Below are 15,685 nucleotides of genomic sequence, written 5' to 3'. Positions count from 1 at the left end.
CAAGGATGGGGATCCCACGTTTCTGGGATCAGAAGAAAGAGGAATGATTGCCAAGGATGTCCTGGTTCATGCGAGTGATGAAGCAGGAGGCACAGCACGCCTCACGGGAGGGTGGAGACGCCGACGGCACACACTGGGTGCCACAGGACACGCAGTCACAGGCAGGTGGAGACGACGCTAAAGCCTGTGGGGTCCTGCTGATGGCAGGAAGGGATTTCTGCACAGGGGGGAAATTTCTGGGATGGAGGATAATGAGTGAGGGCCGCTGACCACGAGGCAGCCTCGGCCAGAGCAGCAGGATGTTCCTTAAGCTGCTAGAGAGGGGCTGCTTTATTCTTTCTTGGACTTAGGTACTCTCTCAGCAAAAACAGCACTTGTAGACGCTGCACAGAGGGCCTGCGGTTCCCACTGGAGGAGTCTGTGACAGTCAGTAAATCTAGCTAACAGGGTGGCAGTGGGGGTTAGAGGAGAAGGGGCCATGGTCAGAAGAGAACCCCTTTCAGGATCTGAGCAGACTTGAGCAAGTTCTCTATTGAAGGACAGGGATCTGGCGACAGACCAGTGAAGGCTCGGATGGGGCAGTAACTTACAAGGGGCTGGAACTGCGATAGACCAGCTGTTCTTGCAGGTGGAACAGTAGCTCTTCCCCATAGACAGAATTTGCTTGGAAGTCATTGAATGAAATTTTAATCTGTTTTCTGAGTAAAACGGCTCTTGACTTCAAAACTACACTTTTGTTTCCTGACAGTTTGACAGTGGCTTTGGGGTAGAGTTCTTGTGATTGTGTAAGCGCCTACCTTTTTCAGCGTGTTGACTAGCAGAGTTACTTTGCTGCTTTTAATGCTGCACGCTCCTCAAAAAGCAGCTTTATAAGCATTTTGATTCTTGTATTTATTGTTCATTAATGAATATAGGAAATGAAACGCCTTTAGTGATAACCATCTTCTTAAAAATGTTTATTGCAGGGGAATTTACCTAAATATTCTCATAACCCCCTGATGGTTCAAGCAATAAAGACAAACCTGACGGACCCAGACGTCCACGTGCTCTTCTTTGATGTGGAGGCGCTGATTATTCAACTGCTGACCGAGGAAGCCTCCAGGCCGAATGCTGCGCTTATTTCCCCTGAGAATTTGCAAAAAGCATCTGGCAGTTCAGACAAAGGGGGCTCTTTCCTAACTGGAAAGCGAGCAGCGGTGCTCCTCCAACAAGTGAAGGAGACCATCAAAGAGAACATAAAGGAGCACCTCCTGGATGATGAAGAGGAGGATGAGGAGGTCATGAGGCAGAGAAGAGAAGAAAGCGATCCCGAGTACCGGGCCAGCAAATCGAAGCCATTGACCCTCTTAGAATATAATTTAACTATGGACACTGCCAAGCTGTTCATGTCCTGCCTTCACGCCTGGGGTTTGAATGAAGTTCTGGATGAAGTTTGCCTCGATCGCCTTGGAATGCTGAAACCCCACTGCACAGTATCCTTTGGCCTCTTATCAAGAGGAGGCCACATGTCATTGATGCTTCCTGGTTATAATCAGGCGGCCTGTAAGCCACCCCACGGGAAAGCAGAAGCAGGAAGGAAGCTGCTGCCGACAGAGGGCGTAGGAAAGGGCACGTACGGAGTGTCAAGAGCCGTCACCACACAGCACCTGCTGTCCATCATATCGTTGGCCAATACTTTAATGAGCATGACCAATGCAACCTTCATTGGTGACCACATGAAGAAGGGCCCTACCAGGTGTGACCATGATAATTTTATCCTTAAGCTTTAAGAAGGAAAACCTGGCATGTGTGTGTCCTTGTTTATTTATTGTCTGTTCTTTGCATTTCAGCATTTTAGTTCCATTTTAGAGATTGCACGTTAAATTATAGAACACAGATGGGTCTCCAGTTGCCTGGGTTGAAAACTTTTGTATGCAGGCGGATTACTTAGTAGCTATTGAAAGAGAGAGGAAGAAACAAAGCACTGAGGGATGAGTTAGGCCTATAGGCCAGCTCTTGAGTGTAATTAAAATACATGTTTTTGGTTGAAATGCCTCTTCTCATTGTAAATTTTATATGATAAGTCATACATCTTCAGTGATTGAGTTCAGAGTTTTCTGAAATACACAATAGATGTTTTAGTAGGGAAAGAGGAAAGAACTCTTTTTAAATCTAAGAGTACTATTTTAATATTTTTAGAATATATAAACTGAATTGCTGTGTCACATTACCAAATTTATGAAGATAGCTTTTCATTGTACTCCATCTGAGTGTTTATGACAAGTACAGCTTTTGTTTGTTTGTTTGTATAACAAGTACTTCTTTAGCCCTTGTTTATGCTGGGCTCTGTGGTAGGCTAGCACATTGGTGTCCTTAGCTCCTGCAGCTAGGTACTTTTTTTGTTTGTTTGTCATAAATAAGAAAAGAGAGACACAGAGGGGGGAAGTAAGTTGCCCAAAGCCATACAGCTGCTCAATGGAAGAACTGGGATCCATAGTATACCTCTGGTTACAAGATTGTTTAAGGCTGTGATGCCTTTTGAGATTTTAAGACTGAATCATTTTAAACCCACGTATTGCTCCATGAATTTGGACCAATGGTACTGGGTATTTGAAAATATCAGCATGCTGATATTTTACTTATGCTAAGTAAAATATTAATCCATTAGTGGTGGTATATTAAAATATTCATAAATATTTCTTAAATGAATATAAACGAATTATAGAAGTAAACTTTTTATATGTTCTGTGCTTATCCTTTGTTTTAGTATATTAATGTTTGAAATAGAAAAATATATATGTAGGTAGACAGCCAAAGAAAATATGGTTTTTGGAAGAGTAACTTGAAAATGTTTTATAGGTGTTTCATGATTCATCTGAAGCCAGAAAACTTAATATTTTTAATAGTTCTGGAATTAGGAAAATGTAAAAATACATATATGTATTTTTTATCTTTTTTCTTTAAGGCCGCCTAGACCAAGCACCCCTGACCTTTCTAAGGCAAGGGGTTCCCCTCCAACTTCCAGTAACATTGTGCAAGGACAGATTAAACAAGGTAAAATTAAATCTTATTAGGTAATTAACATGACATTTCAGCTCTAGAAACTGAGGAGGCTTTAGCTAATGTATAATCATAACATTTTGTTTGTCTCAGATTGTTAAAAGAGAGAAAAGTTGTTATATTCCAGATGTAAATATGGATAATTAAGATGCCAGTTAAAAATAAATCAGATTTATTTAGAAATTGATAAATGAGCATATTTCACATAATTTTATTTTACTGTCCTTGGCCTAATTTTTATGCATTAGGAGCACCTTAACTTGACAACACTGGTGTTTTAATTGTGTGTATCTTAGGTTTTAAAGTTATATCTGTTTTAAAGGACTGTGTAAATTCTTATTGAAGCTAATCTACCATTTCCATGTAGCTTTTGCATTGTGCTTAACCAATGGTAACCCTTGTTAGACTTTTCTTCTCATCTTTATTTAAATCATTAGATACTTTAACTTTGGTTTGTAGCTTTGTTTTTCATTAAGAGAAGGGAAAAGCATTGAAGTCTTCTTCCTTCATTATTTAGCACTATCTATTTCTGAGTATAATTTTTTATACATAATGTTAATTATTTCTGAATCTATCTCCTGTATTCTTCTCAGTACAAATGAGCTAGCTCCAAGAGCTGGGGAGTCACTTTTGCCTGGGAAACATTCCTTCAGGCTAAGAGTTGTTGTGAACTCTCGGAGTAGCAGAAGTGAGGAGGCAAGAGGAGGACCCAGTGAAGGTTCGGCTGGTGATGTCCTGGAGTTTTTCCTTTTTCCCTGGAGGCTGTTGTTTTCTTTTGTTGTTAGGTTGAAACAACAAAGCGGAAGAGCCCAGACACGAACCAGTGCCTGTATGGAATGCTGGTGCTGCAAGCTGAGGATTAACCAGTTGAGCCATCCTGCTAGCCCCTAGTACATACTTTATCATCCTTAAATGATATGGGTGGTTTTCCATGTTCAGCCCTGTCTCTTGGATCTGATTAAGGAAAATAAGCCCCTGCACATTGCTTTGCCATTCTCATTCCATTCCACGGGGTCGCTTGATGGCTCCTGACCCACCACTGATTCTGCTGGAACTCCAGAAGGGTTGGTGTAATTGTAAGTTTACTCTCCTTGCATGGAGTGTGCTTTCTTGCTTCCTGCTGTTTCTGCATCTTAAATTAGATTGCAAAGACTTGAATTTCACTCAATTGGGTGCTGAATGTTGTTTTTCCTTAGGAATCCTGTCCTGTTCTGGGGTGCAGTGGAGTGGCCTAGAAGTATTGTGCCCCCTTTCTGGTCTTGCCTTTGTGATTTGTTGGGTTAAGTTTGCAGTAATGCTTTGTTGAAGGCAAATTATTCTCCGCTACTGACGGTAGACCTTCCAGAATGTGCTACCCAGTGTCCCATGCCCATGAATCAAGAGGTTTCCAGTGAGGTGGTTGAAGGAGACCTTCCTACACGCATGCACTGACTAGTGCTTGGCTGAGTACTGGATGGTGACCCATTGAAGCCACTGTCTGTGCGGCTTCCAGGTGTCTGTCCTGCGAATTGTAACTGTCCTGTTTCCTGAGATGCTCAGCTTTGTCCCCTCAGTTTAGGGAAACTGCCATATGCCTGCTTGGTTCCTTTTGCCTTAATCTTGGTCTAGAAATGCTCCCTAGACAGTAAGTGCAGGCATCCACGGGGACATCGTGTTAGCCTCCTGTGTCTTTCACTTCACTGCTGGATCCCCAGTAGCTGGAAAACTTTGGTTTGGTGTATTTTGTGTTTTTGTTATTGGTTGTTTTAGACAGGATTATAATTCTATTTCCTGTTACTCCATCTTGGTCTGAAGAGAAAATTGTTTTCCTTTTATTTTAAAATGTCAAAAGCATACTACTACCATGCAGAGATTCTTCTTATGATATGGAATTTTAGCGCACAGCATTATTGTAGGATGAAATGGAAACTCGCTCACGTCGGTCTGTGACCTGTTTGGCATTTGGTTAGTGATGGTGTTGTCCTTTGGACATAGTCAGAAGCTTCAGATTCCTGAACCTGCACCTTTTCCACAACAGCCTGTGTGTATTTTTCTACATTAAAAAATATATATCTTGCAGGATATACAGAGCAGATCCATGGGAGGCGTGTTTCCCTTCTGCCTGGCAGTTGATGTTTCTTCCTGAATTACATGTGTTTTCCACCCTTCTCTGCTTGTACTCCTGGTAGATACAAGCGTCTCAATGTGTGACATAGTCATGATGCATTATCCGCCTTCGCTATGAGGTTGGATTTGCTCACCTGGCCAAGTCTGAGAACTTTAAAGTTGTGATGCTTTAATATTGCTCCTCTCAGTAAAATATTCGTATTTGCAGGATAGTGAAGAGAAACTGAGAATGGAGTCTTTTTCTAAGGCATCTATTCAAGGCACAGTTTTAGGAATGTCTATCTGAAAAGCACCTATGTTTGTCTCATAAAGTAGTGGAGATCAGCGGTGTGTACTGAGAGAACACTTCACATAGTAAAATACCTGAAGTTGCTACTATGAAACTCAAGTTCTATATAAATAGTGAGCTGAGATTATGATAGAATGTCTTCACCAAATATTTGTACATTTTTGTCATTTGACAACTCTTTGCAAGGTTAGAGATTAGTCTGGTGTTTATTTGTTGAATAGTTTATTTTTAAAAAATTTATTTCATTGTTATTTGAAAGGCAAAATTACAGAGATCTTTGATCCACTGGTTCATACCCAAAAGGCCATTATGACCAGAACTGGGCCCATCCTAAGCCAGGAGCCAGAAGCTTCTTTCAGGTCTCCTGAATGGTACAAGGGCCCAAATACCTGAACCAGCCTCTGTGGTGTCCTAGACTGTAGCAGGGAGCTGGGTTGGAAGTGGAGCAGCTGGGCCATGAACCAGGACCCATACCAGATGCCAGCAGTGTGTATGCTGCAGAAGGAGACTTGGCCTGTCCTTGTGATTCTCAATCATGGAGAACTCAGTTATTTATTTTAGATATCAGTAATGAGGGAGATCTTTTACAGAGTTACAAGCCAAGATAAAATCGTCACTGCAGAAATAAAAGAGCCAAAGGAAAATTATCATTGCAGCTGAAGCTGTTCCATGTTTAGTACGCTGACGCGATTCAGGGGAGATGTAGATGTCATTAAATAACACTACCGTGGCTTTCAAACATCAGACTTTGATGAGTTACTTTGCTGTGCACATATTTTTCTCAGAATGCTTGATTTAACTGTTAATTCATTCTGTAGTGTTGGGTCCTTGTCCTTCTGTCTCCTAGTGTTTTGTATGGTCCTACTGCCCTTACTTATTTGTGTTGTCTTCTCGCTGTGTTTTAAGGATATCCATTCTTTCTGACAATATTAGAACATTGCAATATTGATTCTGAATGGGGTATTTGTTTAGTGGTTCTGTATCTGCTTGAAAGGGTCCAGATTATTAATGAATCCATCATTTAAACAATGGCTTTTATACATATTTTCTGTATCAGCACTATGATGAATTGTGTGAATTAAGTTATAATATAAACAAATGATTTTTGTAGTACATATGTTGAACTTTCCTCTGTGTTTTCATTTGTTCTTCATAACAACTGACCATAACCACTGTGGTCATGTTTACCAACAGCATTACAAGGAACTGTTAGGGATTTCTTTACAATATGAAGAATGTCCAGAAATAACACTATAAGATTTCACAGAAACTCCAACTTTGAATAAATAGCTCATTCAAGATTATCATAGTTGCTGACTTAAATTATTTTTAGTCTTATATCCAAATTCAACTTCTCTTTTATGATCTATTATACATGTTTTACTCTGTCATTTCTTACAACTTTTCTACTGAATTTAATAGTTTGTTAGTTGTGTTTCAGGAGTAAAAATATAATTGAACTTCCTAATAGCAACCCAAACCAAGAGAGGATGAGGACAGACTCCTTAAAAATATGAAACAAAGGTTATTTTTTTCAGTTTACATTTCTTAATGTAAATTATCAAATAAAAAGGTAGATAATCTCATTTTCAGTCATTCATGGTCTGTGTGTAAAGTGCATGGTGGTTGGCTGTACCAAGATTACTGATTTTTTTGTTTTTTCCATGTTAACTTTTTCTTCTCTTTCTTGTCTACCTCCCTCTTTCCTTCCAGCAGTTTTTCCTCTTGCTTCTCCCAAACATCCACCAGTATACACTTTCCACCATTTCACAGTTTACTGAAAGCGATTCATCTTCAGTTTTATTCTTTGTAAAATCTTTAAGTATTGCATTTGTTTTTCTGTACATTTTGAGATTTTCTTTTTTCATATGCAATTATATTGAAATGGCCATTGACATATATGTTCTGGGTGTGTAGCTAATGAGATTGAAACCAATTGGTAGAAAGCATTTACCATCCAAAACATGTTAGCTTTGTCTCGTACGTGTCTTTAATATCACTCTAGGAGCTGGGGGGATTTGGAATTAGATATCAAAGGAGGTCTGAAATGCACCTTTCAGAACAGAAACTGTGGGTGTTGTTACACTACACACCTATGTATATGCTGTCTAGGGAATCCATGCCAGATGTGTGCAGATGTGTGTTGTCACTGGAATTCATTTTTTTTTCTATGTGAGAACAAGTAGTTGATGAGGCCCCCTTAGTTACATAAAGAACACTGCCAGGTGAAATAATAGAATTTGTGGTAGTTCTGCAACCATTTTGAAGCTATGCTTTTATTCTTTTATTGGTGATGTAGAAATTTTGAATGCATAGCAAGTCTGACTGCTTCATGGCTTTTACAGTGTTCTTCATTTGGAATACTTAGAAACATTACTAAATAACAAGGGTAAATGCCTTCTTTCTTTCTTTTTTTTTTTTTAAAGATTTATTCATTTTATTACAGCCAGATATACACAGAGGAGGAGAGACAGAGAGGAAGATCTTCCGTCTGATGATTCACTCCCCAAGTGAGCTGCAACGGGCTGATGCGCGCCGACCCGAAGCCGGGAACCTGGAACCTCTTCCAGGTCTCCCACGTGGGTGCAGTGTCCCAATGCATTGGGCCGTCCTCAACTGCTTTCCCAGGCCACAAGCAGGGAGCTGGATGGGAAGTGGAGCTGCCGGGATTAGAACCGGTGCCCATATGGGATCCCGGGGCTTTCAAGGCGAGGACTTTAGCTGCTAGGCCACACCGCTGGGCCCTCTTTTTTTTTTTTTTTTTTGTTAAAGATTTATTTATTATCTCTATTACAAAGTCAGATATATAGAGAGGAGGAGAGACAGAGAGGAAGATCTTCCATCCGATGTCTCACTCCCCAAGTGAGCCACAACGGGCCGGTGCGTGCCGATCCGATGCTGGGAACCAGGAACCTCTTCCGGGTCTCCCACGCGGGTGCAGTGTCCCAAAGCATTGGGCCATCCTCCACTGCTTTCCCAGGCCACAAGCAGGGAGCTGGACGGGAAGTGGAGCTGCCGGGACTAGAACTGGCGCCCATATGGGATCCCGGGGCTTTCAAGGCGAGGATTTTAACCGCTAGGCCACGCCGCTGGGCCCAATGCCTTCTTTCTATATGAAGTATTACTTAAACAAGACTCTAAAATTTTAGTAGCTGCAATGGGTATTTTCCTCTTATTAAAAATAGCTATGGGCCTTGTAAGAGGCCTCATTTGAGGGTATTTTAAAAGGAGCAACCTGAAATTTTTAGCTAGTAGAATAGCAGCTTGCTGTAAAATTATTATTGTGTCCTGTATTAGTTAAGAGAAATAGTCACCTTTCAGTAATCCCATCACTTGTAACCATTCTCACAGAGTTATAGTAGGTTAAAAAGGCTGGCATGTTTTAAAGGGCATTTTAATTTGAGTTTTAGTGGAATTGTTTAATTTGTTGATTATACACACAGAAGATTAGCATTCATGAACACAATAGCTCCAATAACATGTGTAGAAATTATATACTGGATTACCTATTCAATTATTTACTCAAAAAGATTGTGTTACATTCTTCCTCTAAAAAAGAACTGTATAGTGACCATTATTCTGTCTGTTCTAGCAGTTCTGCTAGCAGCATCTCTTGTTTCCTTTTACATTTCTATGCCTGTACTCAGGATTATACTTTCATTGAATTTCCTGATTCTCTCTTTCTAGTGTCCTGTAAGAATTAAAGGTAAAGTCGCATAAAGTTATCATAGTTTTTTGAGGGCTGATAATTTTCCCATTTTGTTTGTTTGTTTGTTTGTTTAGAAAAATAAAATGACGTGCAGGTCCCAGTATTTAGATGCCACCAAAGGCACTTTGTGAGCATTTTGGTGAATCAGTAGTGAAAATTTGAAAATCTCCTCCTTGTCACCCTTTCTGTATGGGGAGTGGATCTCTCTTTGTCACCCCTGCTGTCTGGGGAAGTGGATATCTTATAGGTCATAACGGATTTTGTAAATAAAAATGATAGAAAATGGAAAATACATTATTTAGTGTTATACAGAAATGTTGGAGTTCTTAGATCTTATAGAATATATGTCTAAATACAGCTCTGTTTAATAATTATAATATTATAGTGTAATTATAATCTCATAAGAAATTTTAAAAAGTCAAAGCAGTAATGCCTTTCTTTCCAAATACAGGTTTCATAAGTGTAAGATGGGCTACTTAGGGTTTATGTAGTTAGATGTCATTTTGGGGGGAGGGGTTACTGTTCATAGTATATTTTTAGTTCTCCTGTTTACCTCACACGTGCCTGATTGACATTATGATGCATTCGTGTGGAAATTATGAAAAAGTTGTTTTCATGCAGCTGTCCTATGGTTACAAAAGAACTTCACTGCATGAAAAGCAAACATATCATTCAGCAGACAATGGCTAATCTGTTCAGGAGCCCAAACCTATTGCTGTTCAATGACAGAAGAAAGGAGAGGGATTAATTTGAAGATGCTTGTGCATGACATATGGTAATTTCTCCATAGGAAGGAAGTGTCAAATGGTGACCTCTAAATCTTAGCCTTGACCTCTAGTTGTAGAATGTGTGTGCCATACGGTCCTTCTGTGTTTTCATATGGTAATTTAAGCTGAAACATTTTCCTGGCAACATAACTTTTTTGGGGGGAGGGGGCATACAGAGGCTGGCATGTGTATTGAATAAAAATTATAAAAATTTGCAATAATTAAATTTCGTGTATGTGGCATTTATACTATAAAACATTTTTAGCAACAAATGAAATTATGTTGTAAAAGTTGGTGTATTTTAAATTGTTTTTGTACAGTGAGTCTGGAAGATTTAAAAAACAGCAAGTAGCAGCTTGAGGTGTTTAAAGTAATTTACATTTAGTGGCAGTCAATATATTATTCGGATAAAACATAATTAGCAATATGAAGACCAGAGTAAACTTTTTGGTTATGTGACATACTTACAAAATTGGAAGTACAGTTTTGTTCATGTATAATGTGTTACTGGTTTTTAATTGTTTCAGAGGTATGTCTTTCATAGCCTAAATAGCATTTGTTTATAATGCTAGATAGACTTTAAGAGGAATTGTGACTATTTTGTAAAATTCCTTATTTCCTTGCCAGCATCTGTAGTGATAGTAGTCTTCTGATTGAAGCATCATTTTTTTTTCTATTTTGCTTTCACTATATTTTGCCAATTCTGTTTTTTCATTCTTCACTAATACTGACCTTTTTTTCAGAAACTGCTGTACCTCAATTCTCTCCTCTTTCTTTCTTCTGTCTTCCCCTGCAAAGCTGCTGCACCTGTCGTTTCCGCTCGGTCTGAGGCTGACCATGCCGGCTCTGACCCTGCTTCCACTGCTGCTTTACATACCTGTTTCTTAGTAAATGAAGGTATTCTCTCTCAACTTTCTAACAACTTCTTTTGATCTGAGCTTTATTTTAATTGACATGTTCTTTTGTCTGACCTACACATTCATCTCCTTTGTTATGTATTGGATGCTAATGGTCCCATTTTATGACTTTGCTAATATCAATGGCAGTGATTCCTGTAAAATGCTGGTAAAATAGCAGGTCGATATTAGAAGGTGAATTGCTTCTCCTAAGGATGTTGTCATGTGGTCTCTACTATTAGTACTAATGAATTTATTTTGTATCATTGCTCTGTGACAGATACACTTTGCTGTCTTTATCCAGTTATTTGCCCTGGCTAGAGGGGCTTATGAGGGAGTCTCAATTTACATTCTCTTTTGAAGTGCATTCAGATTGGTGATTGGCAACGGTGATTATAGACTGGCAGGAATTCATGTATTTATCCTTCATACGATTTGTATTTTAGGTGAAGGCAAAAGTTCATCATTTCAGTGTTTGAGATCTAGTTAGGCTGCCATTTTATTCTTGTAGTATTTCACAAACAGGAAGTATTTTTGGAACTTTGAAAATGTCAGTGGGGTCTACAAAGCCTTGTTCCCTAAGACACATCTAAGATTATTTTTACTGCCTGGAAGCTTATAAGAACCTGTGAGCTCTGAGTTACAGCCACTGTGTTCTCTGTGGTCTCGATCTTTGTCTAATACATAAAGGAGAACATTTACCGAAACTATAGAGTATAACATAGGATGGTTGTGCTCTTCACTAATGTTGAGTAATGTTGTATGGTGTATGTTGTAGGAACCCCTCCTTTGGAGAGAAAACCTACGAATCTAGAAGTGTAATTCCATTGTTTATTTTATTTCTCTATCCTAAGACTCTACTAAAACTGAGACTGGATTTTAGCAAAAATATTTAGGTCTATATTTGTTAAGATGTTGTGACTGTAGTGATTTGGTAATTTGAAAAAAGCTGTCCGATTTTAGGCCTTGGTGAGAATCATCATCTTAAACCTTAGTTCATAAATATACTTTGCATTTCTGTGACACATTAAAAGACTTGTCAGAATTACCGGGCACTAATGTATACACACGGGCATACATGCATCTCTGTGTTGTAAATGAATTACAGTTTTAAATGTGTGTGCCTATCATGTTAATGATTGTAAGCACATATTGTCAGTTGATGACAATTTTCTCACTGAGAGGATACATCTTTAAATAACTGGCTTCTTTAACTGTCTCTCTTTTTACCTAACTGCATTCACTCCCTTTTAACAATCTCAGTGATCGTTGGGTTTGATGTTAGGGCTTTGTTGTTATTTTAGGGTCTTTCAGGACACTGATTTTCTGTCATCACAGAAAATTCTATGTTCACAGATAATTCATCTTGTAGTATTGCAGTAGACCCTTTTTTCTTTTTGTATCCGTTCTTAATTATTTGTTTTTAAACATTATCCCCAGGAGGGTAGTGATAATTATGTGAGTTGTGGCCTCATACGTAATTTGGGAAGAATCAGGCATTTATTTTGAATAGATTTTTTTCAGTCACCTTTAAAATGGAGTTGAAATGATTATCTGAAAATGTGTCCTAAATTTTAAAAAATATTGCAGTGGTATACAAGTGCTTTTCATATAATGAAGTTCCATTTTATAGGTAAGGATTTTGAGACAAGTAACTCATTCTCGTATATTATAGTGAGTGGTGTTTAAGATTTGATGCATTTTGAGATGTCAGGTTTTTACTTTGTAGACTATCTGAATGCAGTTTCTTCTGAAAATTGGCATTATGTTACTTATTTCAGTTATGATTGTGATTAAACATCTGATTCATTTTGTAAGAAAAGGGATCAATAACTCCCTTAATCAAAGACCCTCTGACAGAGAAGGGGTGACATCTCTTTTGGCCAGCACAATGGCACACCCAGATGGCCCTGTCCTCAGTGACATGCAGCGAGCTTTGGAGAGCTGCATGAATGACTGACAGGATGTTCAGGCACCAGGACATGTTTATTTCCAGACTTTCTCATCCCTTCATGTATGCTTAAACCTAGAGGCACTGTTTGGAAATGTGTTTTCCTTTTTAATTCAAATATAATCTGTCTGGCAATGAGTTTTGTTTAAGATGTTGAGAATTTCTTACAGGTACCAAATACATACTTTAAGAAGTAACACATTTTGTAAAATTCTTTTTACAAAATATGATATTGTGGTGAAACCATTTAAATCATATATAACACTATAATCATTTATAACAACAGTCAGCCTGCCTGTTGTTGTTTTTTATGTATTTTGGTTAAGAAGAACTTTCGACTTAGGGAATGCTAAAGTGTTTAACATATTTGTGGCATGTTGCATTTGAACAGGATGGAGTCAGTTGGCTGCTATGCATTGTGTCATGTTGCCTGACCTGCTGGGACTAGATAAATTCCGGCCTCCACTTCTAGAAATGCTGGCTCGAAGATGGCAAGATCGATGCTTGGAGGTAAAGTAGAGGTGATAGGGGTACAAAACAGCAGCATTGAAAAAGCATTGGTCATAAAGAAATTTAAAGCAAAAAGGGTTAATGTTTATTTGTTATGTGATAGAAAATGAGGAATTGTGATACCGCTGTTTTTCTCTTAATTTACTTTTTTTTGTATACGTTATGAAACTGTTTCTTAAACATCAATGTCTATACCAATCATGCACACACATGCACATGCGCACATACGCCTACTTTACCCAAAATCACACGCCAGAATAATCCAGTCAATCAGATTCCAAGCCAGTGGCCATCTTGCAGTGGATGCTACTGTGTTATGGTAAAAGGCTTTAGAATTAGAAGAGAGCTGGGTTTAAATATCAGTCCCACCAATTATTAACTTTGTGACCCTGGGCAATTTACTTAACCTATTGCATTCTCATTTGTAAAGGAAGGATAATGATATAGTCCTCCTGGGATTTCTGTCAGGATCAAATAAGATAATGCAAGTAAAACAGTGAGGCTAGAGCTGCCTGACACATGGTAGAAACCCCAGTAAATGGTTGCTAGGATTTTGTGTTAATGAACTTTGCTGCCTGAGTTATTATTTTAAAATTTAGTATCACTGGCAACTTGGGAATGTTACATATTTTCCGTATTTTGTCATTCGATCTGTGCACTTGTACCCATGTAATAGTTTTTTATCAGTCCAGATTGTTAATTATCCAGAATCCAAATAGCATATTTGTTTCTTGGTGTCTTCCCTTCACTCCAAGTGAAATTGCAGCATACTACAATTCTCCTGAGTTTCCACTGAATAGTAGTTGAATTTACTTCAAAAGCCAGTCATACAGAAACACAATTGTCTTATTCAAATTCCAACACCAAGGTTATCTCCTCAGTGATAAATAATTAAAAAATTGATTGGTACAGCACTTAATAATTAACTAGATTTCTTCTATTTTAAAGGATTTATTCATTTTTATTTGAAAGGTAGATTTTGCAGAGAGAGAGAAGGAGAGACGCAAGAAGAGATTTTTCCATCTGCTGGTTCACTCCCCAAGTGGCCATAACAGCCATTGCTGAGCTGATCAGGAGCCAGGAGCCAGCTTCCTGCAGTTTTCTTATGTTGGTTGAGGGGCCCAATGCCTTGAGCCATCTTTCACTGCTCTTCCAGGCCGTAAACAGGGAGATGGAGCAGAAGTGGAGCAGCCAGGACATGAAGTGGTACCCATAGGGAACTAGCTTGCCTGGCTTCGTGTCTGGGATACTTTTGCCAAAATAGAACTAAACTTGGAACAGAAAAAAAGGTGTATGCCACATTGGAAGAAGTGTAAAATTTCAAAAAATGATTTTAAAAGTTATGCCATTACATAGTAATGGACCTTGTTATTTGTCAGAACTTATTAAAGCGTATCTAAAAAATGCAAGAATCATGTGGATTTATTGGTTTGTATACATAATACTGTCTAGCATATAAACTGTAAAGAAACTCATTAGATAGAACTACACTTTGTCAGGCTAAAAGGAACATTTCATTGTTCTGACAGTGACTTTTTACAATAGTTCTTACTATGTATTTGTTGTTAATCTGAGAATCAGAAAGAGAAGAAGAGAGAAGGCTGTCTTCTGCCAGCTTATTCCCCAAATGTCGACAGTGGCTAGAGCTTGGCAGAGTCTGGGGCCGGCAGCTAGGAGTATAATCCCTGTTTCTCACATGGCTTACCTGAAACCCTGTTACAGAGACAGCGGGTAGCTGGAGCTGATCGTTGAGCCCAGGCAATCCAGTGTGGTCCATGGGCACCCTGTCCAACAGACTGAACATCTCTTCAAAAATAAAATTAAATGAATCCTAAAAAAAAGGAAACAATGTATAATTGTACAAGAGTGCTTTGACAGATAAAGCAGTGAACCCAATGCTTATTAAATGTTCAGACATAATCCTGTTAGTTATTGTTAAAATAGTTTTTAATGAGATGATTAAAATGTCTAATATGCTACCATCCAGTTTATTCCATTTCTAAGCATTTAATTCATTAGATGGTTAGTGATTTTTGTTATTGTAAATAAATATGGTTTTTGGGCCCGGCTTAATGGCCTAGTGACTAAAGTCCCTGCCTTGAACGTGCCGGGATCCCATATGGGCACCAGTTCTAATCCCGGCGGCCCCACTTCCCATCCAGCTCCCTGCTTGTGGCCTGGGAAAGCAGTCGAGGATGGCCCAAAGTTTTGGGACACTGCACCCGCGTGGGAGACCCGGAAGAGGTTCCTGGTTCCAGGCTTCAGATCAGCGCAGCACCGGCCGTTGTGGTCACTTGGGGAGTGAATCATCGGAAGGAAGATCTTCCTCTCTGTCTCTCCTCCTCTCTGTATATCTGACTTTGTAATAAAAATAAATAAATCTTTAAAAAATATATATGGTTTTTATGGTTTCTACTT

At 38.8% G+C, this 15,685-nt stretch overlaps 1 protein-coding gene across 2 annotated transcripts in view; it reads left to right on the top strand.

Moving 5' to 3' along the window:
• WDR7 (WD repeat domain 7) overlaps window positions 1-15,685 on the top strand; it is a 300,266-nt gene that overhangs the window by 70,654 nt on the left and 213,927 nt on the right. Inside the window, exons 15-18 of one of the 2 annotated variants that reach the window (XM_058677108.1) lie at window positions 966-1,735; window positions 2,945-3,033; window positions 10,709-10,807; window positions 13,149-13,267. In XM_058677108.1, the coding sequence (XP_058533091.1) occupies window positions 966-1,735; window positions 2,945-3,033; window positions 10,709-10,807; window positions 13,149-13,267 (1,077 nt within the window). The remainder of the gene's footprint in view (window positions 1-965; window positions 1,736-2,944; window positions 3,034-10,708; window positions 10,808-13,148; window positions 13,268-15,685) is intronic. The other variant, XM_058677109.1, reaches the window with a different exon arrangement.

This window comes from Ochotona princeps, chromosome 18 (assembly GCF_030435755.1).
Source record: "Ochotona princeps isolate mOchPri1 chromosome 18, mOchPri1.hap1, whole genome shotgun sequence".
NCBI lineage: Eukaryota > Metazoa > Chordata > Mammalia > Lagomorpha > Ochotonidae > Ochotona > Ochotona princeps.
The sequence above is the reverse complement of the archived record's forward strand: the minus strand, read 5'-3'. Positions and strand labels throughout refer to the sequence as shown.